This window comes from Perissodus microlepis, chromosome 7, assembly GCF_051167445.1.
Source record: "Perissodus microlepis isolate ML-2025 ecotype Zambia chromosome 7, ASM5116744v1, whole genome shotgun sequence".
Taxonomy (NCBI): Eukaryota; Metazoa; Chordata; class Actinopteri; order Cichliformes; family Cichlidae; genus Perissodus; species Perissodus microlepis.
The window spans coordinates 2324545-2350873 of NC_140467.1; the positions used below are offsets into that span (position 1 = coordinate 2324545).

Sequence of the window (26329 nt, forward strand, 5' to 3'; positions counted from 1 at the left end):
CAGTAACTTTAAAATCCTTTAAACCCCATATTTAATTAAAATGGTACAAAGACAACAGATTTTGCTTTTTGGAAAAAATAAATGAAAATATATGCATGCGCTGATTTTTATTTAAGGGCAGAAATACATTTAAACAAACTTTTATGACCGGTGTTTTCCAGCGTGTTGCGTGACCTCTTCTTGAACTGATGAGACTAAATGTTGTAGTTTTTAAAGTAAAAGTTGCATTTTCCAGTTCATAGTACACTAAAGTTTACAGTAGATAATTTCATCTGTGGATGCGATGACAAAGTGATTAATGACAATAAGTGCTTCTGAGCCCAATGACTGAAGATTCTTATTTTTGTGCCGTGTCACTCCATACATCTGATATTATGCACTGTACATGATGGGCTCACATACTTATTTGCTGTGTCATTGTCCTTATTAATTCTAAAACCCTTGGTGTCCCTGTGGTGCTCATGAAGTTTCAACATGCAGAGTTTAAATGATTCCGGTTCGTTTTTATTATTTACATTTTACAAACTGTCCTAATCTAAGAGGTTGATTAGAATTTCATTACATTATAAACAATATAGATTTAAAAACCATGCAACACTGAGACGTTCCACAGAATTTGCATCTGAAAATACGATTCTGGTTTAAAAAAACAAAACTACAGAAAAATGCAGAGCACCTCGGAGTTGGATGTATTGTTAAAAATTCTGTCAGCACCAGAGGGGTATGCTACGAAGAACATTCAACACAGGCAGGCTGTCTTTGCCGTAACACTCCAGTAAGAGATTTCTGCTTTCAGCTCAGTGCGCGCTCGTGTAAAAAGGGGTTTCATGCATCGTGACTCTGTGTCCACACAAAATGATCCAAGTGCCATCTACTCCAATCTCAGACGTTATCAGATGGTGTAAAAACTGGATTTGGTGCATAAAGTGGTAAACATTAGAATTTATTATGTTATTGCCGAGTGTAATTTCAGTGCTGTCACCTTAGAAATAGTTCTGAGTCTTTTAGACTGGATACATTAAATGTGCCTGATGTAAAGGAAATGCACAAATCGCTTTCATTTGTCAGCAGATTGTGAAATGAATTTCACATTAGTACTCTTTGTGTGGGTTCTGTATGCTGGAGTTTGACACGGCTGTACTAAATAGTTGGGATAGGCTCCAGTTCACACACACATCTGAACTGGATAAGCAGGAAAGAGATGGAATAAAGTTTAACATTTATACATTTTTTTTTGCTTCACTAAAATAAACATGCACATACATAATGCAATCTCCTGACGATGATTTTAGTGGTTCCACTAAAGTGCAGCTTAACAACTTGTGACATATAAAACTTATTCCCCGAACATGTGTATAAATAACACTTTTTAAAAATGCTATGGATAAAAAAAAAAAAAAAACTCTGAAAATATGGATTTTTAAAACTGAAACTCTGAACATAACCTGCTGCCGAGCGGCTTATGTCTTCAGGTTAAGTAACCATAGTGACTTAGGTTAAAAGAGCCGCTTGTCTTAAAATCAGTTTTCATGCCAGAAAACTGATTTTAAGTTTGACCAACTCCAATAACTCACTGATCTCACTTCATAGTGCACCCCTCTTTCCAAATATTGACCATACATGACAAACAGCCGTGTATTAAATAGCTTTAATCGAAGACTATCAGGATTGGAATGCATCCTACACAATGGCTGTAACAGTGCTCACTGTGAAACACTGCTAGCTTTAGAGATTCGCTGCACCGTGTTGGTGCTTTTTACTAACCTGTTAGCCTGCAAGTTTTAGTCCTCATCAGAGGCTAGGGCAAAACCATCACTGTCTGCTTTCGTGTCAAGGAATTCAATTACTGATATACATGTATATGAAAATAACCTCCAGGTTAGTACGCTAAATCTGCAATCCTGCACATGAGCACTTGAGGTGCTGAAGGGCATGTCACACTACTCTAGCTTACAAGTAACGTTCAAATTTTCAAGTCATTACATAACCATTTCACAATATATAAAAAAGCATTTCACACAACGACACACCAAATCAATATTAGTCATTTTCAGAATGGAAAGTCTGCTGCTCCTGAATACAGGACCGACTTCACGCCTTGTGATTTAGGAACCTGTGGGACAGATTTAGAAAAACATTCACTATTAAAGCTTACATTCAACATATTTACAGGAAAACTGATAAAGCTACATGTGCCGACTACTTTATTACCTTCATTATGATCCTTGACCCTCTTTAGCTTTTTCTGGTGTTGCCTCGATCTCCTCAACACCAGCCTGGGTCATCAGGTCAGCAATGTTTTTTTCCAAGTCATCAATACGTGTGCTCATTTCATCAAGTGGAGAATTAGTTAAGGCAAGTAATTACAACTGGAAATCACAAAGTCAGCTAACACGGAACAAATGATCCAGCCTACAATTATTAACTTTGATGCATATAATCAATACAACAGATGATTATTAGGATATTCCTTCCAATGATCTGGTCTGACATGGTCTGGAACTTGTCCTGCATCTGTTGCAGCAGAGTCTGAACCTGTGGAGGGGAAAAGAGCAGAAATTATGAAACTGGAGCCACTTAGTAGTTAAAGTTTATGGAGATATAAAGTGAAGTCATAACACTGTCAGATACAAACACTTTTAAGCATATGGTCCGTGAATCAAAGCGTGAGCAATGGTGAATTTGTTTCTATGCCAACAACTTAAAAGCTTGACTATGGATCTATGATTTACTGTAACAAGTACACCTGCAGCGCACCCCCCCCCCAATGTCTTCATTCTGCATCTCCTTCACATAACAGTCAAGTTAATCCTCAGCTTCTTTAAATCTGTGTGAATACGACTGTAGGAAACTAGGTAATGCATAACAACAAATGACTCAAACTAGCGGAGGTGGTTTTTAAACGTTTGCGAGGTTTACTGAAGCTGAACGTCTCTCACTGACCCCGATCTCTATGGCAACACTCAAACACTGCCTACGCAGGCTTTGTCGTATAGGAAACACTAAAAGGATCGTTAACATATAATCTGTACATTTTAAGGTCTATGTGTGAAACTGCGCGATATTCAGTAGTCAGACACTGATAAGGGAAACCTACTATATATAAGTGCCAGGTGAATAAGAATAGAAAATGTACTGCAGGTAACTTTTACATAATTCTGTGCAGTTTACTCGTTGAAATTTGGTGATGCCATTTACATGACCGGTTGACCATTACATAACATTCTGGAGCTAAAGTCTGGGATTGTGGTTTGGATGCAACAAGCTCAACACACACAGCCTTTGAATCTAGAGTTTTACACACCAAACAAAATCCACGAAACACCGCATAAGTGCTAAAATTTGCTAGCTCAGATAGCTTGCTATCGTTAGCATTGTTATTGGCTTTGCTAGCTAAGGCTAAGCTACTGTAGCTAAAGCTAGCTTGCCTCGCGATCACGACTCACCACATTGGTAAGGTCCTGCACCGATTTGGGGTCCGTCTCAGCCATGTTGTGATGTAAATGATTATCAGCGCCTAAACAGCACAAAAATTCAAACCGCTATCTAGCGACTGTTTTGCTATCTACTCGAAGTAAGCAATCTCGCACAACACCCACAGCACAGTCAGCTGTTCCAAAGCACAGAGAATCTCGCGAGAGCTGCTCCAATGTACAGCGAGTTTTGAATGGACAGTACAGGGTTGTAGATTTTATTTACCCCACGTAGCTTCATAAAACTCCTGACATTCAGATATTTGTTCAGTGCAGTAGTCTGCGTCGTTTAGGCGTCCGGGTCATAGAAACATGCACACAAAAGCCTTTGTTAAATCTGTATTAACTAAAACAAAAGATAGAAGTCGATGTATCCGTGCGAGTGCGTGTGCGCCTGCCTGCGCGCGCACGTTTCTCCTCATCTGAACGAGTTGGGATTTGAAAGTTGGAGCTGTCGGGGAGCCCGGTGTGTTTTGACGCCGAAGAATTCGCGTGCGGGTTTTGTTTATGTTACAAACGGGCGGAAAGTGAATGAAGAGGCTTGGTAAGTAAAGCTTGAAGTTTTAAGTTAACTCTTAAATTAGGGAACTTACTAGGGTATAAAATCCTTATAAGGGGCGATACAGAATCAGCCCCATTGCGCACCGTGCGCGTTGTGAGCTCGCTCTACTATTATAGAAAACGGTAGACTTTCTCAAGTGATTTAAATTTTGCCCTTAAAAGTTCTTATTTGCACAGGCTTATACGAAACCTTCATCTGTTTATAACAATGTAACCACTCGCTGTGAATGCTGGGCCTCTGTGTCTTGTTACTCTGAGGCTGGCACAGTAGCCTAAAATTGATGTCTGGAAGTTCAGGCATGTTAGCCCAACCCAAAGAAGCTATGCTTTGCTTACGTAACAAAGCTCGTTGTGTTATCAGATGTAGTCCATCACATTTGGGCTGCTCTCATGTGATGGTTAACTTCTACAGCAGGCGGAGGGAAGTAGCTGGCGACGCCTTGGATTGTTAAATTTCCTGAATAATATTTAACTTTGGAAAACACGGAGAAACCTTTTTATGGAATGTGTTAAAGGTCTGCTGCAGGTTTTCATTCACTTTGCATTGTTAATCATCACACCTTTAAAATGCTTTCTGCAATGTTGGTGTTTTTACAGCCGTTATGTCCTTATTACAAATAAATGCCCTCTGATGTTAATCAGGCTGTACACAGGAGATTCCACTCAATGCATCTGCTGTTACGTTGAGGAGAAAAGGTTAACAGCAGCAGTCTTACAAGAAGAGAACCTGTTGGTGAGGGTTTTGTGTTATCACGACAAAAGTGTGTTGACCCAGTGCTGACTGGATTTCCAGGCTTGACTAATTTGTCAGCTGAGCCTTGTGACCAATCAAAAGAGCACATTCATTCTAGCTCGTTTCAAGGTTTGATAATGAAAATATTACACAGTGATTACTGAACAGGAACACAACAGTACCCACAAGCATGATGCCACTGCTCACTGTTGTTCAGCATGTGTAGGTCATGGTTTTGTGTACACAAAATACGTTTGTTTTTGTTTTGTTTCTACTGAAGAACAACAATAGGGAACTGGAGTTTTAGGGAACTGTATGAAATCAAATTTACTGAAATATATTGTAACACTGTTTGGAGGGAAAAGGGAACTACTGTGACCATTTGTAATAAAGTAAAATAAAATTCACTTCCTGCTGTGACAAAACAAATTTCCCACGTGTGGGACTAATAAAGGTTATCTGATCTTATCTTAAAGTATCATGCCAAGTAGCCACAGTAGTCACTTTGCATTGCTAATAATAATATTAATTTGAAGATTTAATTTAAGAAAACATTTTGAATTACAGGACCTTTGTTATGAAGACAGCCTGGTAATAGAATATGTTTAACTGAACATTTAAGCTAAGAAGAAAAAAAGAAAAGCTGGTGTATGCAGTTTGACAGAAGTCGGTGCAGATATGCATTTTGACTTGTTATTTAAACAGTGTGGTAGATGTTACTGACACATCCCATACTGGTCACCTTAGTAACGCCCCTAGCTTCACCAGCCGTTGACTGTTTAACCTCTCCTGGCAGTCCATGTCCTCTGTTGCTGTACATTCCCAGACCTTTGACTCCCACTTGCGATCCCTGTTCTGATGTGTGGCCACTATAAAAGACAAGAAGTTTAAATAATAGAAAAGTAGTTTGCTACTGGTCTGTCCTCTATATATTTATGTAATGAATTAAAGTACAGTATACTATTTTCAGACAGTCATGGGTCCATTTATTCTAACTGTTGGGAAACCTGAATAAAAATGAACATTTTCTTTGCTGCACCTCTGTTTGGAATCACTACTACGCCTGCCTGTAACAGCAGAGCTTGCCTAAGATGTGTTATTGAATGATTTTGATTGATGGAAATGGATGTAAAACGATTAGAAAAATAAGATAACTGCCAACATTTTGAAGTTGTATTTGGACAATAATGAGCCTTTTGTGCTTTAAAAAAAATATAAAAAGATAAACATTTAACAGCTGTTTTTGACTAATCAACCAGCAAATATGTGAAACTGTAACAGACTATGCAACAATAACATAGTTGTCTACTTCAACATTATGTTCTGCATAAAGAAGCTTAAAAGCAGTATGTATGCCTGCATTGAATGTGTGCATCGATAGGCCAGAATCAGCTGACTGAGATCATTTTGGCTCTAATATGAAGGTATATTGCTTCATGTTTTATGTAAGTTTGGTTGTTGTGGTCATCATGCACGGGCTACTTTCCTGTAACAGATTTTGTGCTGGAAATAAAAATGAAAATCGTGGTGTGAGATATAAGAATGAGGCATTTAATTGCACTTGGGCAATGTTAATCTCTGGTTAGTGACTCTGGGCGCCTCATAATGCCCATTAATGACAACGCTGCTGACCTCCCATTACTTTGACTCTCTGACAGTGGCCTGCTGTCTGTCAGATCTCCTACTGCTACTCATCCACCTCCTGAACACTCGTAATATTCCCTTGCTGTGATGGATGCCGAGGTGGTTCTCCAGGAGGAGGACATGGAGGGCTCGTGGACGCTGCTCTCCTGGCTGGCATCATTCGTAATGGTGTTTGGTGGAGCCCTGCCTTATGTGCCGCAATATCAGGAGATCCAGAAAAGCAGCAACACTGAGGGATTCTCCACCAGAGTCTGTCTGGTGCTGCTCATAGCTAACATCTTGCGTATATTTTTCTGGTAAGAAAGTATTTGTTCTTTACTCATAATTTTTATCCTTTTGCTTTCCTGTTTTATTCCTTTTAAAGGTGCTAACCTGTCATGTCGGCCTTGAGGCTCTGTATGTAAATACAGCTGATCCTACCGGACTATATGCTGATCTATAAGAGCTCTGTATCTAAAGTCCTGGTTGATTTTGGTTGCGTTGGTCTTGTTCTTGCAGGATAGGGAAGCAGTTTGAGCTGACCCTGCTGCTTCAGAGTGTGGTCATGATTCTCACCATGTTTGCCATGCTCCACCTTTGTTGCACTGTGCAAAACACCAACAGAGTAAGCACCAAGCAGCATCGCCTTTCAGGTAACCGCAGCTTTAGGTCATACAATCACTGTCATGAGCATTTACAGTTACAGCAAGTGACGCATCCAACATTCAGTGCTTCCCTGTGTCAGCAGTTTTAGGCGAGAACTCCTGCTTCTTTCCAAAAGAGGGAGCTAGTGGAAAAGCTAACATTGCAAGATTGCTGTTCTCAAAACACCTTACCTATGAGAGCTACTTTTTTTATATTCTGACTTGTCCTCTGTATATTGAATTCTTCTTTTCAGTTTCCAATGTGACGAATACGCAAACACACTGAACACAGTAAAGCTTGAAATATCATTAAAATATCACGTTAAAGAATGTGTAAGAAGTGCAAAGCAAGACAGAGACCATCCACTATAACTGCAAACCCTTCTTTAACCTTATGGCATAACTTGAAGTGCACTTCCCTCGAAATGTAACTCCATGTCATGTTCATGCAGCCTGCAACTAGTTTTTAATTTATCAATAATCGCTGTTTCAATGTAAAAAAATGGAAACTAATATAAAAGCAAAATTCTGGAGTGAGATCACTGAAATTGTCCAAATTGATGTGAAGGGATGAACAAGGCACTTTATTTGTTTCTATTTGCTGGCACTGCATGTAAAGCACCAGGACTCAACCATAAGGTGAATATGCACCAGTACAAGTATAAATGGCGGCAACAACGTCGACCACTAAACGTAGGTTACGTCGTAGACGCTACCGCAGACGTCTAAATCAGCCATTAGTCAGTTTGTGTGGAAATAAGCCTGCTTACATGGTGGCATTGTGGGAATCTGCCTGGCTTTTAGTGACAAATATGTCTTCATAACATGAATTATAGAGTACAGCGAGGTAAAGATTTGATTTAAGGTGCACAGGCAGCAGGTCTGCAGAATGTCGGCCCATCCCACCCTGTGAATTACAGGATATCTCTTCTTAGAGTGTGTGTGCACGAAGTATAAGAAATGTGGTGGAAACACAAGCATGTGAATGTGTTTCTTAGGAGGCTGTGAATGACGTATTGGAGTGAGAGCAGATGATGTGAGCTAAGATTAAGCGCACCAATATCAGTGTCTCCTCTGAATTGTGTGTGTGTGTGTGTGTGTGATGCCAAGACGGGGAACCCAACCAAGATTATTTACAGGGTCTATTTTTATAGGCTGCTGTCTTTTATAGGTAATTGTGTTTTTTACAGACGCTCGAGTCGATTGCCTTTGCAAATATTCTGACAGAAATTCAATCTTAGTGCAGTTTTTCTTTTTTTGTTTTATTAGACAACGAAGTAAAACTGAATAATGGAATCTTGTAATACTCTGATCATGCAGAGCACAATGTGTTATTAAAGACATAAATCACGATAACTGATTTTAGGTTGATGGATATGAAACAGGGAGAATATTTCTTTGTAAAGACGAGCAGAAAGCATGTCTGTTTGTTAGGCTGTCAGAGGCAAATCCCTCTAAATGAGTTTTGATTGAGGAACTGCAGACTGTGTGTGTGTGTGTGTTTAGACAGGAGAGTAATGATCATCTTTATGTTAGACTGTGCTTCTCTTGCCTTTACAAAGAACTGATCTATTACTCATCAGCAGCCCCCCTCCCCCCTCTGTTTATATTATTTCAGCCTACGCCAAACAGTTTTTGTGGTGAATAAAGTAGTTTATTGTAAGTGGAGGTGGATCGTCTGATTTCCATATAGGCTGTTTGTGAACGTGTAGCAGTGAACAACAATTCTGCCTGCAAGCCACTGAGGCGTAAACTGTTAATCAGAGAAAACAGAGCGATTGATTTAAAGTGATCTTCATTTTTTAATCACACTATCAGCTAAAACACATCATGAACACTCTTTCACATTAAGCCACTCGCTCTCTCTTAAGGGCAGCTCTGAGGTCCAGTTGCGATGGGGGATGGTGGGGTCGGGACAAGAATAGATCAGAACAGCTCTTCTCCCCAACTGCCTGCTCTTCCCTCCACGTTTCTTGTGCAAAGTCTTTCCAACAGATCAGGGTCATCTCTATGTAAAATAGTTACTTCTAACCATGATGCATGTTGGCGTGGTTTACAAATACGGAGCTATTTTTGTGGCTCCTTCATTTCCTATCATTTCTTAGCTCCTCGCCCAGAAGTCCTGACTGCTCTTTATTTTTCTCTTCTTCTTTTTTTTCACACCTTCCTCCACTGTTCTTCTACTCTCCCCTCTCCTCCTCCTGTCGATCCTTCTGTTGCAGTTTCAAGGGCTCCCACTTCTTTTCCTTAACTTCTACTTTTATGAACAGATATCTGAGACTGCCAGAGTCCATGCTGAGGTCATCTCTGATCCACTTGCTTTAATGCCAACTTCTGTCATCTGCCTACTAACCTCATTTCCACTGCCTCAAAGCACACTCGAGCAAAACATAACCTGACTGACTGAGGCCAAACAGAGGACTGCATGTCTCCTGTGAGTGTCATTCTCCCACAGTTAACAAAAGTGTTGAAATTTCAAGATTAAAATTTTGCAGCGCTGAAAGTTTTTTTTCTTTCTTTTCTGTTGGCTATACCAACACATTGTTGTAGCGTTCCTAAATATATTAAGTTATAGTGAAATGTTTCTTTTTTAACATTACTCTTATTAAAATATTACGTAGTCCATTATTACTTACCTTTTTACGCTTTATAGAAAGTAATTTATGAATTGCTCATTACATTATTTTTTGCATTACTCCTCAGCATCACATAGGAAGCACTGTCACTTAATTGCCTATATAATATGAAACTTTCCATCTACATATATATATGGATATCCTGACAGTGAAGACTTATCGATGATCTCCTTTCAGTATTTAGTTCTTATCACAAAGCTGAAAACAGCTGGTGAAAGAGCACTCGACAGCTGCTTCGTGTGTTAGCACGCTGCCATTGAAGCTGGATGGTGAGATTTGATATCGTGTCATAGCACAGGAGATGGGTTTGGTTTTTCTTCTGGATTTCACATCCTTGTGTCCAAAACATTAGCATAATGTGCATATCTCCACCCCTGAAGATCTGTAGACCACTGTGCCATTTAGGCTATGGTTCACTAATGATGTTTTACTCAGAGCTGACTCTGGTCTTCTCAGCATTCCTGTCCTTTTGGATCTGAGTTCAGCCTTCGACACGATCTCTCCTTCTAAACAGACTTTCCTCTCTTGGCGTCTCCGACACACCCCCAGCCTGGTTCCAATCATATCTCCTTGACCGCTTCCAGTTTTTTCAATTCAAATCATTCCGCTCTCGTCTATTCCCGGTCACTTCTGGTGTACCCCAAGGTTCAGTCTTAGGCCCTCTTCTCTTCATAACATACATCCTCCCTCTTGGTACCATTTTCCATAAATTTCATCTTTCCTTTCACTGTTTTGCTGATGACACCCAGTCAAATCTCTCCTGCTGGCCTGATTCCTCCCTCCCACCTTCTCTTATAGAATGTTTATCTGAATTAAAATCCTAATTTTCTTAAGCTCAATGAGGATAAAACTGAACTCCTTCTTATCGGCACTAAATCCAACCCACTGAAGGCAAATCATTTCACTCTCACTGTTGATAACTCCACAGTTTTCCCTTCTCCTCAGGTTAAGAGCCTTGGTGTCATCCTAGACAGTTCACTTTCCTATAAATCTCACATCAATGATCTCACCTGTTCTGCCTATTTCCATCTATGCAACATTAACCGATTACATCCTTCTCTTTCCACCCAGTCTGCGTCCATTCTTGTTTAATAGTCTCGTTACCTCCCGCGTTGACTATTGTAATTCTCTCTTACATGGTCTCCCCCAAAAATCCCTCCATAAGCTTCAACTGGTTCAAAACTCTGCTCCCAGCATTATTACCAGAACCCCCTCCTTTTTTTTTTTTCCCGCCTGTCCCGTTTGGTTCTTTTGCCATCAGAATTATTGTCTAAAGGCAAAGAAAGATGCCCAACGAACTTCCTCCTACAAGCGCATCACCTGTCATGTGATTACTGAATTAAGGAAAGTAGCACTGCTTATGAGAATCACAGTTAGGCGTCTCCAAATAGGTTTGAAACTGGTGGCTGGGAGTTCCTTTTTGTGTTTCTGTCACTAAGATGTGGTTAATAGTAAAAATTTGTAATTGTTTTCTCCTCAAAGGGTAGGTGTAAAGCCATTGTTGCCCGGTAACAGTGCCTCCTCCTTTTGTATTGTATACGTGAAAACAGGTAATTGTATAAAGTTGTTGCCAGAATGGCACGACAAAGACAAATGTCAGTCAGATGAGTAAGCTCGCTTCTTTCAAGGATGAGCTTGTTGTGCAAGTTTTATGCCCACACTTTTTTTTCACTCCGGCTTTCGTATAAACAACCAAAGAGTGCCAGTAACTACATCATGGCATGTGAAAAAGGAAGTGCTGTTTTTGGCTTTATGCACAAACTGTAGCACAGTCTGGAAGTTTCTTCAGACTATCTCACCAGGAGTGCTCAGACTTTAGAAGTGAAGCCAAGCTAAGAGATAACAAACACAACTACACAGCCTGGATTTTCTCGTCAGGTCACCTTCATTATTATTTATTATTTTTGTACTAGATGTGTAAGGTGTGTGTGTGTGTGTGTGTGTGTGTGTGTGTGTGTGTGTGTGTGTGTGTGTGTGTGTGTGTGTGTTTGCATCCTGTACAGTAGCTCTTTCTGTCTCCTTAATCCATTGATGATGCAGTGATATCTAGGGATGGGTATCGAAAACCGGTTCTTGTTGAGAACCGGTTCCCACTGTTTCGATTCCTTGGAATTGTTTGCCATTTTTGCAAACGATTCCCTTCTCGATTCCAGTCGCCCTGAATGACATCACCACGTTGCGGAGCGTCATTTACCTGGCAGGAAACATGGCGGCTCAAACGCTCAAAAGTTTGGTTATACTTTTCGAGAACGGATGACAACAGGGCAACTTGCAATACTTGCAAAGTAGATATTTCATTTAAGGGAGGAAACACTACGAATATGCAAAAGCATTTGCTCACAAAACACACGATGACCTTAAATGAATGTCGTAATTTTAATTCGCTCCGGACTCGTGAATCTCAACCCAGCAGCAGCGGTAACGTTTGCACGTCCTCTCCCGTTAATGCGGCAGGTAAATAATCAACTAACAGTGCATATTATGTTAGCGCAATCTGCCTTATTACAAACCTGCCATTACTGTGCATTTAGGTGACCATGATGAGAGAGGCAGAGTCTGGCTGGCGCTCGCTGGCAGTTCTCGCTGCAGTTTACCGGTAGCGTCTCCTTTCAGGCCGGGATAGACGAATGTCACCGAGCAGTGACTAAGTTTGTGGTCAAAGGCTTGCACCCATTTGCCACAGCAGATGATTTTCGGTAAGTGAATGTGTTTAATTGTAGGCAGGGACATTACTGGATATTCTTGTGTAATTGCTACAGAATAATTTATGTTATATTTTGTTATTGCTACAGAAGAATATTTATTTTATTATTTTACATTTACTATTTTTTTTTCCTGGGGACCCTGTGACACCCCATTGAAGAGCCGTAGGCTGGATCTCTTAAGATCTCACTGCTGGGTTTGTAAGGCCATGTTACTCCTAAATTTCTATCTTGTTCAAAGAGAAGATATAAAACAAAGTTCTAAGCTAATCGACCTTAGTGTTCTCCTTTTTTAAAAAGAATCGATAAGAGAATCGAATCGTTAAACAGAATCGAAAATGGAATCAGAATCGTGAAAATCTTATCAATACCCATCCCTAGTGATATCAGGATGAAAAGTCAGCAGAAAACAGAATCTGTTTTTTGTCTGCATCAGCATTGTTACTCTGCCCATTTTGATGCCCTCTGCATAATCGTTCATAGAGGTGAAACTTCATATATTTGTGGTCAAAATGTGTTCTTGAGTCTTTGTCATAGTCTCTGCCTGTGCTCACTCAGAGTTATGACTTTGCAAAGTCTTCAGTACCTGCCCCAGGGTGCCACATTAGCAGTCCTGGCCTTATAATGCAGGAGTTTGAAGCCAGATAGAGAAGTAAGGGGTCTGAATATATTCAAAGACACATGTGACCTCAGGCTAAGTGTCAGATTGGTGCAGACAGTAACTCTGAGTATGTGAAAGAAGAGAATTCTGGGGCTGGATAAAAAAAAAACTTGATTTAAAACAAGTCAAGAATATCTAATCAAGTGTAATTGCTGAGCTACTGTGAGGTCACTGAAAGTGGAACACCATAAAAGCTGAACAACATCCTCCTCTGTTGGCTGAAACGGGTAAAGCACACCTGCGTCATGTTAACACATTTAACGTTGTACTTACAGCTTACGTTTGTGTGAAGAAAGCGCGTTTGAATGTTAGCAACAGCTACTGTTTAACATTCTGTTTGTGGAGGCCAGTGAGACCTTACCTCACTGTAAACAGAAGAGGCGGGGCTCTTGATAACTAGTGTTGACCCTGTGGTCATCCCTAAAAGCATTATCACTCAAGACAGTGGAAGCATGATAGGAATTGTTGAAGTGTTCACGAATCACCGTCTATAATGTGATAAAATGAACTGCTACTCTGTCCTCTGTTGCCTCATAAATTCAAATCATAGCTGCCAGATGCAGCCACAGTATTAGTATGTAACAATTTCAACGAATTAATAGATAAAAATTGCACCCTGTGGGTTCAGCGCATCAAAATAAAAAGTGAAGGAAGCTGAATATTTGACTTATTTTTGAATTTCCACATCAAAGTTATGGTTGTGTTGTACTTGATGAAATTGCTCGTGTTAACATACTAATATTAATTCAAGTACAACTTTAACATATACTCATAGTTTCATACAGTTCAACAGCTCAGCTTTTGCTGACAAAGGTTTTAATGAAGTTATTGATGAAGGCCACAGTTAATGAGACTGATGCACTGTTATTTCTCTAATAAATGAAGTGTGTGTGTGTGTGTGTGTGTGTGTCTTTGTTGTTTTCTAGCATCTGTTCATCAGGTCTGCTGTAGAGCTGGGTGGGTGTATATTTCTGTTCCCTCGAGGAAGTGCACTGTTGAATTTAAATTATTTGGATGAGCGGTCCTTGTATTTTAGCCAAAAGCTGTTATCCTGTCAAAGCAGTTAGACACAGGTCAGACTTAGTGTACTAGTAAGTCTGTGTAGCGTCAGCTTGTTATACACTGTCTGTATCCAAAACTCTTCTAATCTCCGTCTTATGTCTCTGCTACATATCCAGCTCATACTGTGCAGCTCTTTCTGAACTATATGCAGATTTGTCACTTGATGTGAAGTCGCTGTGGATGCTATCTTTAGTTATTATCAGCTGTCCAACAACTGAATCACTGTGGTGGTTATCTCAAAGAAAGAGACTAATCAGGGCTGGGGTTCTGTTTAATATCAGGAGTAAGCTTGAATAGTTTTTTAAAGTGACATCAAACCTTTGATTTTATTTTATTTTTTTAACTAGCCACACATATAGTCAAGGTAAAGGTACCAATGTTTTATGTATCAGGACATAATGATGAATCATGTGGTCCTTAGTGTGTCTTAAAATAATTTCAATAAAAACCCAAATGAACAACATTTGAAAACTAAGGCTAAATACAGAAGCAGTATGGGAAAGTTGAGCTTATAGAACCACCTTAAGCAGCGATAAGTTGTTTTACAGTTTAGAGTAAAATTTCAATCATATATATTTAATCTCTGTAGTAATCTGGATATAGCTATTTCTTATATTTTGTAACTTTGTAAAATATTGTATTATTTACCCCAACCGGTCACAGCAGATGGCCCCGCCCCTCCCTGAGCCTGGTTCTGCTGGAGGTTTCTTCCTGTTAAAAGGGAGTTTTTCCTTCCCACTGTCGCCAAAGTGCTGCTCATAGGGGCTCATTTGATTGTTGGGTTTTCTCTGTATGTATTATTGTAGGATCTACCTTAAAGTGCCTTGAGGTGACTGTTGTTGTGATTTGGCGCTGTATAAATAAAATAAAATTGAAGTGAATCGAATTGAATTGAGTTCAGTCTGTTGGAGCAACTGTAACCACATAATTTCCTTAGAGATTAATAAAGTATTCTGTATGACTTCAACAGTCTCTCACATTGTTGTGGAGGCGTTTTGGGCCAATTTCCTTTACAAAGTTGCTTTAGTTTATTGAAGTTTGCAGGTATTCATTTATAAATCGCTAGTTTTAAGGTCTGGCACAGCATTTTAATGAGTTTGAAGTTTGGACTTTGACTAGGTCATTGCAGCTCCTTGATTATTTTCTCTTTCAGCCAATCTGTTGTAGATTTGATGCTGTGCTTGGTTTCACTGACCTGTCGCTTGACGGCTAAAGCTCGGCCCATTTTGGTGTGCAGAAGGGTTCAGCGTCAACTCTGCAAAGTGCCCAGGTCCTGTATGGCTGCCAAATCATCACCCTTCCACCACCGCTGTGTTTGACAGTTGGTGTGAGGTGTTTGTGCTAATATGCTGTGTTTAGTTTTCCTCCAACTTGGCTCCGTACATCATGGCCATATATCTTCACTTTTGTCTTGTGGTTTGTTTAGGTGGAATTTTACAAGCGTTCACCACGCTGCCTCGTTCTTTTTAGAACAAAAGGAGACTTCTCCTGACAACCCTTCCACACAAGCCATGCACATTTAGGCTTTTTCTAGTTGTACTGTCATGAACTTTTACTTTTTACATGCTAACTGAGACCTGTAGAGTCTCAGTCTGCAGCTCTTTTTCTTTTGCAGGTTCTCTGAGCGTTGCATGTTCTGTCTTAGGGGGGAAATTGTTATGATGTTCACTCCTGAGAAGACTGGGAACTGTTTTCCACCTGTGAATAATCTTTCTGACTGTAGAATGATGGACTGGAAATTGGTTGGAAATTGACTTGCAATCCTTCCCAGGCTGTTGGGCAGCAACAATTGCTCATGTGAGATCACTGCTGATGTCTTTCCTCCCTGGCATTGTGTTAACACACAGCCGGAACGCTCCGGACCACCAAACTGCCAAAACGTCTGGTTTAAAAAAAAGGTGCTCACACTTGCTCAGGATCAGATAATCATTAGCAAGCACGTTCTGTTAACAGCAGTTGGCTGCTACTTAACATCTTAATTGCTATAGAAACAGACACCGATTCTATATTTTGGCATAAACAATAATAATAATAAAAATGATAATAATAGCACAGTCTAGTATGTCTTATGTTGTTGCAGTGACCTAACTGTAAAACCTGCTACAGACCAATTTTCTGTTTGTTTTTCTAATGTACTGATATGTGAAATCCTGGATTTGAAAGAATGCATACTTTATTTATTCACCATGACTGTAGACACATGTATGGGTGGGCTCAATGTTAGCCTGTGCATGAGATTCATCTGGATGCCCGTTCAAGAGCAGTGCAGCTGAATTATTGCAGGTAAAAGTTGGCAGCCCTATTCCTCCTGCAGTAAATGACTTCTGTTCACTGTTCTCTGGTGTAAACCCTCAACTTGTTTTCATTATCATATTGAGAAAGTATCTTTTTTCAGATAAAAACTGTGTTGTCTCAAGACTAATTCTACTGTGTACTGTCTTTATTTTCCTATGTTCGTTTTTATTTATCTATAAGGGCACACAAGCTGAACGAACAGACACCGTCCAGCGATGGACTCTGTGTTTCGTTCAGTATTAAAGGTGCTTCACATGATGTGCTGAACAAATAACTTGCAGTTTCAGGCTCTGCCCAACATACCACAACAGTAACATGTAAATGAAAACCGCTGCTCACGCACATCTGCATCACTGCGGTGGCACAAATCAGGTGTAACAAACATTGACCGAGATTATGTGCAGCCTAAATTGAATTTACATATCCTGCAACAGGAAAAAAGTGTTTTGCTCACTTTCAAAGTGATGTATTTTAATTAAAGCCCCGATAACAGCTGAGTTTTATTAGCAAGTCAAATGAAGTCAGCTAGGTGAGAGGTGTTTTATTAGCAGCCAGGCATACTGGATTACTCCAACAGGATAGATAAAAATGCAAATAAAACGAGGGGGGGTATTTGCAGTGATAATTTTTGTTCCCGGAAGCTCAAAGGAAAGTAGCAATGAGAAAACATTTTTGAGACGAGAGATAAGTGTTATAATTAGTTTTGGATTTGATAAGGCTTTATTCATTTATTTTTATATATTGCATTTGCAATAGGAGCTGTAGGTTTTTGGTTGGTAATAAAACCAGAACATTGACGACTCTTCCATTGGTCTCATGGACCAGGCGACGGTTCATCCCTCAGGGGCGGTTTGTTCCCAATCATGCAGCTAGCAAGTTTATGGGCTTATTAGATTTGTACCATGTAACACATAAACCTAGCAGCAACAGTACTGGTGAAACAGGCTTTTTCATGGGTCACATGTGCACATTAGAAAGTCTTTGATAATGTGGCTCTTTCAGATCAGTGCTGTGATTTGGAGCATGGTGGCACTGTCAGGAATAATGGGTTAACACACCTGAATCAAATGATTAGTTCATTACCAGGCCTCTGGAGAACTTCAAGAAATGCTGAGGAGTCATTTAGCCATTTAAATCAGCTGTGATGGATCATGGACACATCTAAAACCTCCAGGACACCGGCACTCGAGGCCTGGAGTTGCCTACCCCTGTTCTAAACCAACATGTCTGCCCATAGCTGTGCCTCAGTGTAAAGTTTACAGCAGCTTGTCAGCTGGTTTGATTCTGCCCATGGAGCAGCTCCATCAGTCTTCTTTTAGAGACGTTTTCTCAAACTTGGATCGAGTTTAAATCAGAATGCACGTTTTAATTGAACTACCTGATGCCCTGCAGGGCTTTGCTAACAGAAGAGAAACCCCTCTGAGGGTCTGTCCTGATACCTTGTGGTTATTTATGGATGAGGGTTAGTAATTCACAGAGTTGTCTCTGACCCTGTTGACCTGGTTGTGTCAGTCAGGACAGGGTGTCGCTTCATTAGACCAACACTACGGAGAAGACCTGACAAACAGATAGCATCCATCACATCCGTCTCCACTACATAACCTGACAGGTGTGTGTGCCTAAAGAGAGGTTCGGACATCTACCCATCTGTTAGTGTGGTCTGCTACGTGTGTGTGTGTGTGTGTGTGTGTGAGAGAGAGAGAAGGACAATCTCAGGGGGTGTTGTACATCTGTGAGGGTGTGTGGGTACCAGATTGTGTGTCTGTGTGTGTGTTATGTCAGTGAAGACCTCCATCTATCAGTCCAGGTAGATGCTAACTGAAGATGAAGGTAATACCATGTAAGTTAGGTAAATGAGACGGTGCTCTATGAATTATAAAGAATGAAATATAAAATTACCACTCGTGTAAATGTTGTTTGATCTGATTTATACTTAGTACGTCTTTTTCTCAAGAAAGAACTGAAACCACTTTTCTTTATCATCTTTTTCCTTCTCAGTTTTCCGTCATGGTGCTAGCTCCTGATACGCTCTATGCTGTGTATCCTGATCAGCCAATAACTGATAATTAGCTGGCTTCCTTGTCGGTGTCCGCTCTCGTCTGTCTGTCTGAGATTTCTGGAAAGAAAGATTTGTTTTAGTGGCTCGTCTGAGTCAAACTGATTATACAGATATAAACACACCAGACTCACAAATACAGTTAGCTGGAAAATTATTTTTCTGTACTCGATTTCTTATTTTTTTTGCAAATTTGACTATGAAACAAAGATATCCCAAATAAAAAGTTTCAAAATTATGATTTATGTATTAATGAATGCATTTCTGAATGAATTAAGGGAAAAAGCAACCCGAGTCTACGTGGCTCTGTGTGAAAAAGTAATTTCCCCCTAAACCTGATAACTGGTTTTGCCACCCTTGGCAACAACAACAGCAGTGGTGTTTGTGATAACTGGCAGTGAGTCTTTTGCATCACTGTGGAAACATTTTGGCCCACTCTTCTTTGTAGACTTGTTTTAATTCAGCCACACTGGAGGTTTTTCAAGCATGAAAGTCTGACTCTGACTGGGCCATTCCAAAGTTTTCATTGGTTGTTATTTTTTCTTTTTTAGCCATTTAGAGGTGGATTTTCAGGTGTTTCCAAACATTGTCACGCTGCGGTACCTGAGTGCCTTTGAATCTTCAGGGTATGAACTGATCGCTGCTCATTCTCCTGGTATAAAATACATTCATGGTTTCATCAGTTACAGGAACTCATTCAGGTCCTGAAACAGAAAACTATCATCAGTGTCCACGCTACCATTCTGAGATCATGTGAACTGAAATGAGTGAAGTATCCTTTTCAGTCATCAGTGTGCTTTTTGCCTTGGAACTCTCCTGTGGATGCCATTTGGCTCATTTTTTCCCACCTTTCTTTAAGACTGATCTTAACCCTTTAAGACCTACCATAGAACCAAGTCCGCCAGAGCTTATATTATATTTTTACATGCTGTAGTGCCATTTTTGGGAGCATTTCAAGTTGATATACATCAATACAACCAATATAGCCCAAATTTTAATAATATGTCTGCATTAAGTCCATAGTAATTACATAAATTGCAAAAAAGTGCAATAAACTACAAAAAAAATTAAAATCGTTTTTGTTTTTTTAACATATATTTCTAGTTAGAGAAATTTAAGAGGCTTATCCCTCAAAACTGTAAATACAAAAAACAAAATAGTTTCCCACCACAGGAAATTTATTTTGAGTGTCTTCATAGTTTTATTTTTGAGATACACCAATTTTTATATACTGCAGGAAAAACAAAAATAAATATTATAATGCAAATTTGCAAAAAAAACAGCATGTGCATCAAAATAAACTATTTCCAGCAGTGCAATATGAGTCGTAAGCATCCCAGAAACGACACAGAAAGTCATAAAGTCAAACATAACTTTTAAAAACACCAGTATAGGCTCATAAGGCCCTGATGGTAAAAAAAACTACATTTCCGCAAAAATGACGTCACTTCCGGTTTCGGGCAGGACATGGCGGACATGCGATAGTTCGCGCTGATGGACGTAGGAAGTGTTAAGAACAGCTGATCGGATCGGCAAAGCGTGTTTCTGGAATATTAGGTTTTTGTTGCTGCAAGTGCTTTTTATGCAGTTTTTGCAAAGCTTTATGTGAAAGGAAACTGTGACTTAGGACAAGCTGATGGCACAAGATGTAAGTACAACTCCTCCGGTTTCATATGCAAAAAAAATGATTGCACTAGCTTACGTGGTTGCAGTGCTACCGGGATTTAAAAATAGTTGCGCAAAAGGAGCGTGCAGAACACCGGCTCCGACAGGCTTTAAAGGGTTAACTGAGGCAAGGTGATGCCTGCAGTTCTTTTGTTCTTGGCTCTATTTTGGCCTCCTGGATCTGTCATTGATGTGCTCTTGGAGTAATTTTCCCTTCCTGTGAAGGTTCACGCTCCAGAGGCTTTCTCTCCATTGTGGATAATGGCTCCCACTGTGGTTTGATGGAGTCCCAAAGCCTTAGATGTGGCTTTGTAACCCACTCCAGACTGATAGATGATGCTGATAGTTGTTTTTCATTTATTCTTGAGTTTCTTTAGTTAGTGGCATGATGTGTTGCTTTTTTGAGATCTTTCCTCCTTCACTTTGTCAGACACGTAATGTCTTGATTCATCATGTCTAACAGTAATCAGATCCAGCCAATTGGAACTCAGTTTTATAATAACAGTTAATTCATGATTTTAAAAGGGAGGAAATGACTTTTGCACACTGGTCAGGCAGCAGTGAAATCGTCATTTAAAAACTTCATTTTTTGTCTTTAGTTGAACGATATTTGTTTGATGGTCTGAAACGTGTAATCATGGCAAATACGCCCAAAAACTTATGACGGGGGAAAATGCGTCTTCATAGCGCTGTACATTAAAAATGCTGATCATGGACAGCTGGCACCTCTAAGAATTGACTAAAGAATTCCTTCTATGCTGCTGCTACAAACACCTCACAGTTCTTCGTGGGTCCGTATTAGTGTTTTAGTCATTTGCTTGCCAAAGACAATGATGCTGCGTAATAAACACTGATTGCTGTGAGGTTTAAGCTCATTATTTCCTCATCCAGTTGTGCTGAAATGCAGTTGGCCTCAGCCGTTCCTCCTTCACGCTCTCACCGCTCAGGTTTTGCCCTCTGATCAGGCGTGATCAGAGGGAATATGATAGAGTCAAATTTTAAAAGCCCTCAGGCTCTCTCATTAGAAAACTTTCTGCCTCTCACTAAGACCGAACCTGCTTTTACTGTAGCCCTGAACTTTTTTTGACATTCCACTGTGGATGTGAGGACGCAAATGTCTGACTGGACTGGAGTCGTTTTGACCAAAGTGTTCGGTGGTCTCCATGTGAGGAGGGTTTTGTCCTGAGAATATTCACTCTTCCTTATCAGTATCCACATTTTTGTGGATATTTGGCCAAATATGTCATTTCTAGCCTGTTTTTGAAGTTTGTGACACAATTTAACACGTAATCCGATTGTCCTCGTGTCAACCACACGAGTCACAACAGTTTGAGCTCCACCTCAAACTTGCCACAAAGTCAAATCTGCCAAAGTTTTCAGTGTTAACTCTACAATAATTTAGAGATAATAATTTCTGCACAGGAGCAGGAACTTCCAGTGGTGTGTGTAGTAGATGATGTAGCAGGGAGCTTTCCTGCTGTCCTAATTGGAGAGGTGATGCTGTGCCCTGGGCACTCTGCCATCTACGAGATGCTAGACTCGTCTCCAGCATGTCACACAGCGCTTCCTGAGAACATCAGTGCCTGGAGGACTGCCCTGAAACACACACACACACACACACACACACACACACACACACACACACACACACACACACACACACACACACACCCCACTAATATCATAAGACCATGATAGAAATGGCTAGACAAACTGCAATGCCACTGAGGAAACAGGATATCACAGAGACAAAAACAGACAACCAGGTGATGCGAGTGTCATTATTGTTTGTTTATGCTCGTTCTTGTTTGGATGAGTAATTTTTAATCTCTTGCTGCTTCCACAGTTTTCTGAAAGCAGGCACTCCACAAACAGCTCCGGTTTATCAGAACCGATGGAAGCACAGACAGTGTTAGTACACACTGATGCTTAATAAGGCAGTGATTGGCAATGTTTAATTATTATTTGAATGTCACACGAGTCATTTAACACATGGCACACAGTGCAGTGCGGCCATGATTTAAATCTTTTCGAGTTCGCGCTGTGAACTTTACGCCGTGCTGTTATTGAGTTTTCAGTTCCGCTTTTAGATGATTGATTTTCTTCTCTTAGATTTAGGAGAAAAAGAAGTTTTGAATCTGGAAACCAAAATGCTGTTTGAATGTTTGGATATGTAACTTGGCTCTGCAGTTAACGTCAGAGTCGCTCTGTCGTAAGCAGGCGACACATTCAATCATCAGCTGAGATTCCTCAGAAAAAGTAAAATATTCTCTCTACAGTAAGTCGTCTGTCTGTTTTCCCCGACATCCTTTTTTTATTTATTTTTACTTCCTGCTCATCTCTCCAACCCTATAAATCTTTCTTCATTCATCTACTCTGTTGAAACAAGTGGACACTGATGCAATCTCGCAGCAACTGCCCGGCTGCTGATGCTCAGGCTGCTGATGCTCAGGCTGCTGATGCTCAGGCTGCTGATGCTCAGGCTTCTGTCCGTACCGGTATGACAACGAGCACCGATGCACGTCGCCTGTTATTTAGATCAGTGTTTGACAGCGTGTTGAGTGGATGACTTTTGAGAAGATTTTTTTGCGGAAAGTTTCAATCTTTTCGCCGTCGGCTGAGGTCCTTTAGGGTTCGTATGAAGCGCTATGTTTGCACCTGAAGATAAGCCCAGATTCAGCTTATTAGCCTTTGGCAGTCAGTAGTCGCCCATGTTTTTCTCCGCTGTGTAGAAATGTTAAAAAAGCCAGCTGAAGCAGATAACCTCCCTCTGATTGACAACATCAGGGCTGAAAACACAAGAACATAACATAATTTCATGCTTATAAGTGTGTATTTGTTATGTACTTGGCATATCTGCTGTTGTTTGCTGCAGTAGCAGAACATCTGCTCTGTGGACACCTGGTATCAAGAGCTGCTGATAAACGCTCATTAAATTGCTGTGGGCGCTATCTTTGAACAATGTTTCTCAGCGAAATAATGACTTAATGCTGCTGCTGTGCTTGTAATTGTGCTCTCTGACTGAGTAATGTGATAATTATACCTGTGTGAGTGTGTGTGTGTAACGCTGTGGATACAGATGTCCTGTGTATCTCGCTAAAGTTGCCAACTCGTGTACCACTTCCAGTCGACGCACGTCGTTGTTATTGTTGTCTTTGTTGTCTTTGTTGTCTTTGTTGTCTTTGTTGTCTGGATCTACGGAAACATTTTTTTAAAATTTCTTTGCTTTTGAACATGAATGCACATCTGGCAGAAGATCACACTGTCAGGTACGGATTCTTCTTATTCCTTTACATCTTTGTACGAGCTGTGAGAGCATTTGGATTCATTTATAAAATGATAACATTTTTATTGCATTCTCCATCTGCACGCTTCAAGTACTTCTGACAAAAGTGCTGCTGTACAAATATAACGCTGCATTTGTCAGCCTACTGCAAAACATGCCTGATTATATTTTCATGCATCAGGCCTGTGTTCCTGCTGCAGGGGGGTTGCGGCGGTGACGTAGATGGAGCTCTCGCCGCTGTTGCTCATGTCATGTGATCCACGCAGTCACGGCGTGCACGACCTCACTCCTAGCTCTGTGACCGAGCGGGGAATGTGCAGGGCTGTTCAAACATCTACAGCGTTAACCACGCTGTATCAGCTTCCTGAGTTTGCAGGCATGTGAATCCCAACATGTTTACATGCGTCATTGGTACAGATTTGCATAGATCAGCTAAAAGTCGTCCTGCAGCCTTAATGCTTTTGCGTAGCTGTATGTCTGATATTTTCCAGTATTTCAAAGGAAAGTCCAGTTATTTAATGTGAACATATCAGAGTTTTTAGACATGTGGGAGGGTTTAACGTGGTTTATGAACGCTCCTAATTCGGTTGCTTAATATTACATGACATTACATAATGTTGTAATGTCAATACATTCTATTTTTGCAAGTGCTGTGAAGTCTTTGCCCTGTAATGCTGGTCTGTGTATATCATATGTTCACTTAAGGCTTTATTCCCCTCCAGGAATCTGCACATATTAATAAAGCACAGCATTAAAGCATTAAGAGGTCTTCTTTCAACATAACCCTTAGACTAATACACAGACACGGCCCACGTAGCACATCTCTGCCATGAAGGTCATGTTGTTTGGTCAAGAGAGCTTTTGTCACACCCAGTGGTCTGCAGCAAAGAACAGTACTGCTGCTTATCTTTGATTAACACCTGCTTATCTGAACAGAAAGAAAGCCTCCCATTGATAATGTATCTGCCCTGGTAAAGCTTTAATAAACAGTGTGTACCTTTTTCCTTATCTGGACCTCCTGATTCTTCCATCTGGTCAACAGCTGATTATTATCAGAGCAGATCACCTTCACACACACGCTTAGCTTCGACTGCATTAGAGCGTCTGTGTGTGGGTGAATCTGCATTAAGCGGAAAGTTGGGAGAGAAAAGGGGAAACGGGTTATGTTCTACATATGTGTGCACCGTGTATGTGCGTCCACATCATGTGTGTGTTTGTGTGTCTGCGAGAGACCGTCAAGACAGGACGAGAGAACAACAGAGCCAAAGTGTAGTTAATTTGATCTCATGCTTCTCTGTGTCTGTCATGCTCTCACAGTGTGGATTAGAGTGGGTAGAGTGCTCCACTGACACCACACCTCCTCACTTCTGTTCACTCCTTCATCCTCAGCACCAAGGTCACAGCATTTCAGTGCCGGTTATCATCCATCAGACACTCTTCATCCTGGAGAATTCAACTATTCAGTCTTTCACAGCCCTTTTGAATCTGCTGTATGGACACAGAATGGAGCTGCTTTAGAGCTGTGGAGCTAATGGAAGGAGCCTGAGTGATCCAGGACATTTGGATGTTGTTGTCTGCCTACATACACTTCAAAATGTCTAATAGCTTTGCCTTAATCTGAAGAGTTTTTGAGCAGAGATATTTGGTGTAACGTGTAATGACAGAAATGGGTAAAGAGGGCAGACGCTTACTAAATGCCACATAATTTGCTAAAATGCAGCTCCTGAATATTTTAACTGATAGATCAGCGGTCCCCCGCCCGTTTTGCTCCACGGACCGGTTTGACGCCAGGCAGTATTTTCACGGACCGGCCTTTAAGGTGTTGCGGATAAATACAACAAAATAAAATGATCCGACCGAGACAAACACGGTGGTATTTTGTAAATATAATAATAAACATGAATTCACTGCGTAGCTGTGTAACTTTATTAGCAGCGTCCTCCTGAAATGCGCCTACAACACTGAGAGTAACATCCTCCTCTCTGCCCCATAATGCTCTCTGGTCACTATGGTAACGCGTAAACATTTCTTTCAAAATGAGACACACGACTACAACACAGGAAAAGACCCTGAAAACCATAAATTTCACACCCGAGCCTCAAGTCTCGCGGCCCGGCGCCAAACGACTCACGGACCGGTACCGGGCCGTCGCCAGGGGGTTGGGGACCGCTGTGATAGAAGATATATTAATAGTAATAATTGTGTAGTACTGTTTGAGACAGGTATCATAACTCTAAAATCTTCACCATATAAGCCCATCGGCGTGTCTGGTCCAAATGAATTCCTGTCAAACATCAGCATCGGGAACTGTTTTTTATCGTAAGCTACAAAGCTGACATTACACGGCCGACTCTGTCCAGCACTGGGAGCAGGTGTACGTGAACATCACACAATCATAGACTCACAGATATGTTTTCGTTTCTCATGCAATGTGCTGAGTGCAGTGAGAGCAACAGAAACATTGTTATTATTCTTGTACTTATCCTGGTGCATGAAGGGACATTAGCACAGTCAACTTTGCTGGACTTTGCAGCTCAGTGTCAGCTCTGTGCTCTGACGTATCAAACAAGTACTCACAGCTCAGGCTCGTGGTACTCTGACAGCATGAGCTGCCAACACTGGCTGAAAGTGCTAGTCTGCAAAAAAATAGAAGCGAGGCCACGGATGTTTTGCTTCATCTGAATCACCTGAAGTTGCTCCTGCTAAAAACAGACTCCGATCCGTCTGTTATTATCTTTAAAGTTTCTGAGAAGAAAATAATGAATAAAAAATGACTACTTTGGAGAAACTGAGGACTTTTCGTCTTTTATGTCAGTGATGTTAGAAACGGGCCTAGGTGTTTGGGATTAGAGGGTGACGGCTTATCAACTGGCATCAGTAACAAAGCACAGCCGCTCACTCAGCCTGTATCTGAAAAACATGTGAAACACAA

General features: G+C 40.6%; 2 protein-coding genes across 4 annotated transcripts in view; one reads left to right on the plus strand and one right to left on the minus strand.

Annotated features, from left to right (window-relative positions):
- Positions 1-14: 14 nt before the first annotated feature.
- hsbp1b (heat shock factor binding protein 1b) lies at positions 15-3621 on the minus strand. Its single transcript, XM_084932758.1, has 4 exons — positions 3447-3621; positions 2469-2535; positions 2212-2338; positions 15-2113 (listed from the first exon to the last, which is right to left on the minus strand). The coding sequence occupies exons 1-3, from the start codon at positions 3489-3491 to the stop codon at positions 2217-2219; spliced, it is 234 nt and encodes a 77-aa protein (XP_084788884.1). The 5' UTR covers positions 3492-3621; the 3' UTR covers positions 15-2113; positions 2212-2216.
- Positions 3622-3715: 94 nt separating this feature from the next.
- The window catches only part of LOC146382263 (solute carrier family 66 member 2), a 63744-nt gene continuing 41130 nt past the window's right edge, over positions 3716-26329 (plus strand). For all 3 annotated transcript variants that reach the window (XM_084932755.1, XM_084932756.1, XM_084932757.1), the window contains exons 1-3: positions 3716-4017; positions 6426-6707; positions 6910-7043. In XM_084932755.1, coding sequence (XP_084788881.1) covers positions 6499-6707; positions 6910-7043 — 343 coding nt within the window. In that variant the 5' untranslated portion in view covers positions 3716-4017; positions 6426-6498. The remainder of the gene's footprint in view (positions 4018-6425; positions 6708-6909; positions 7044-26329) is intronic.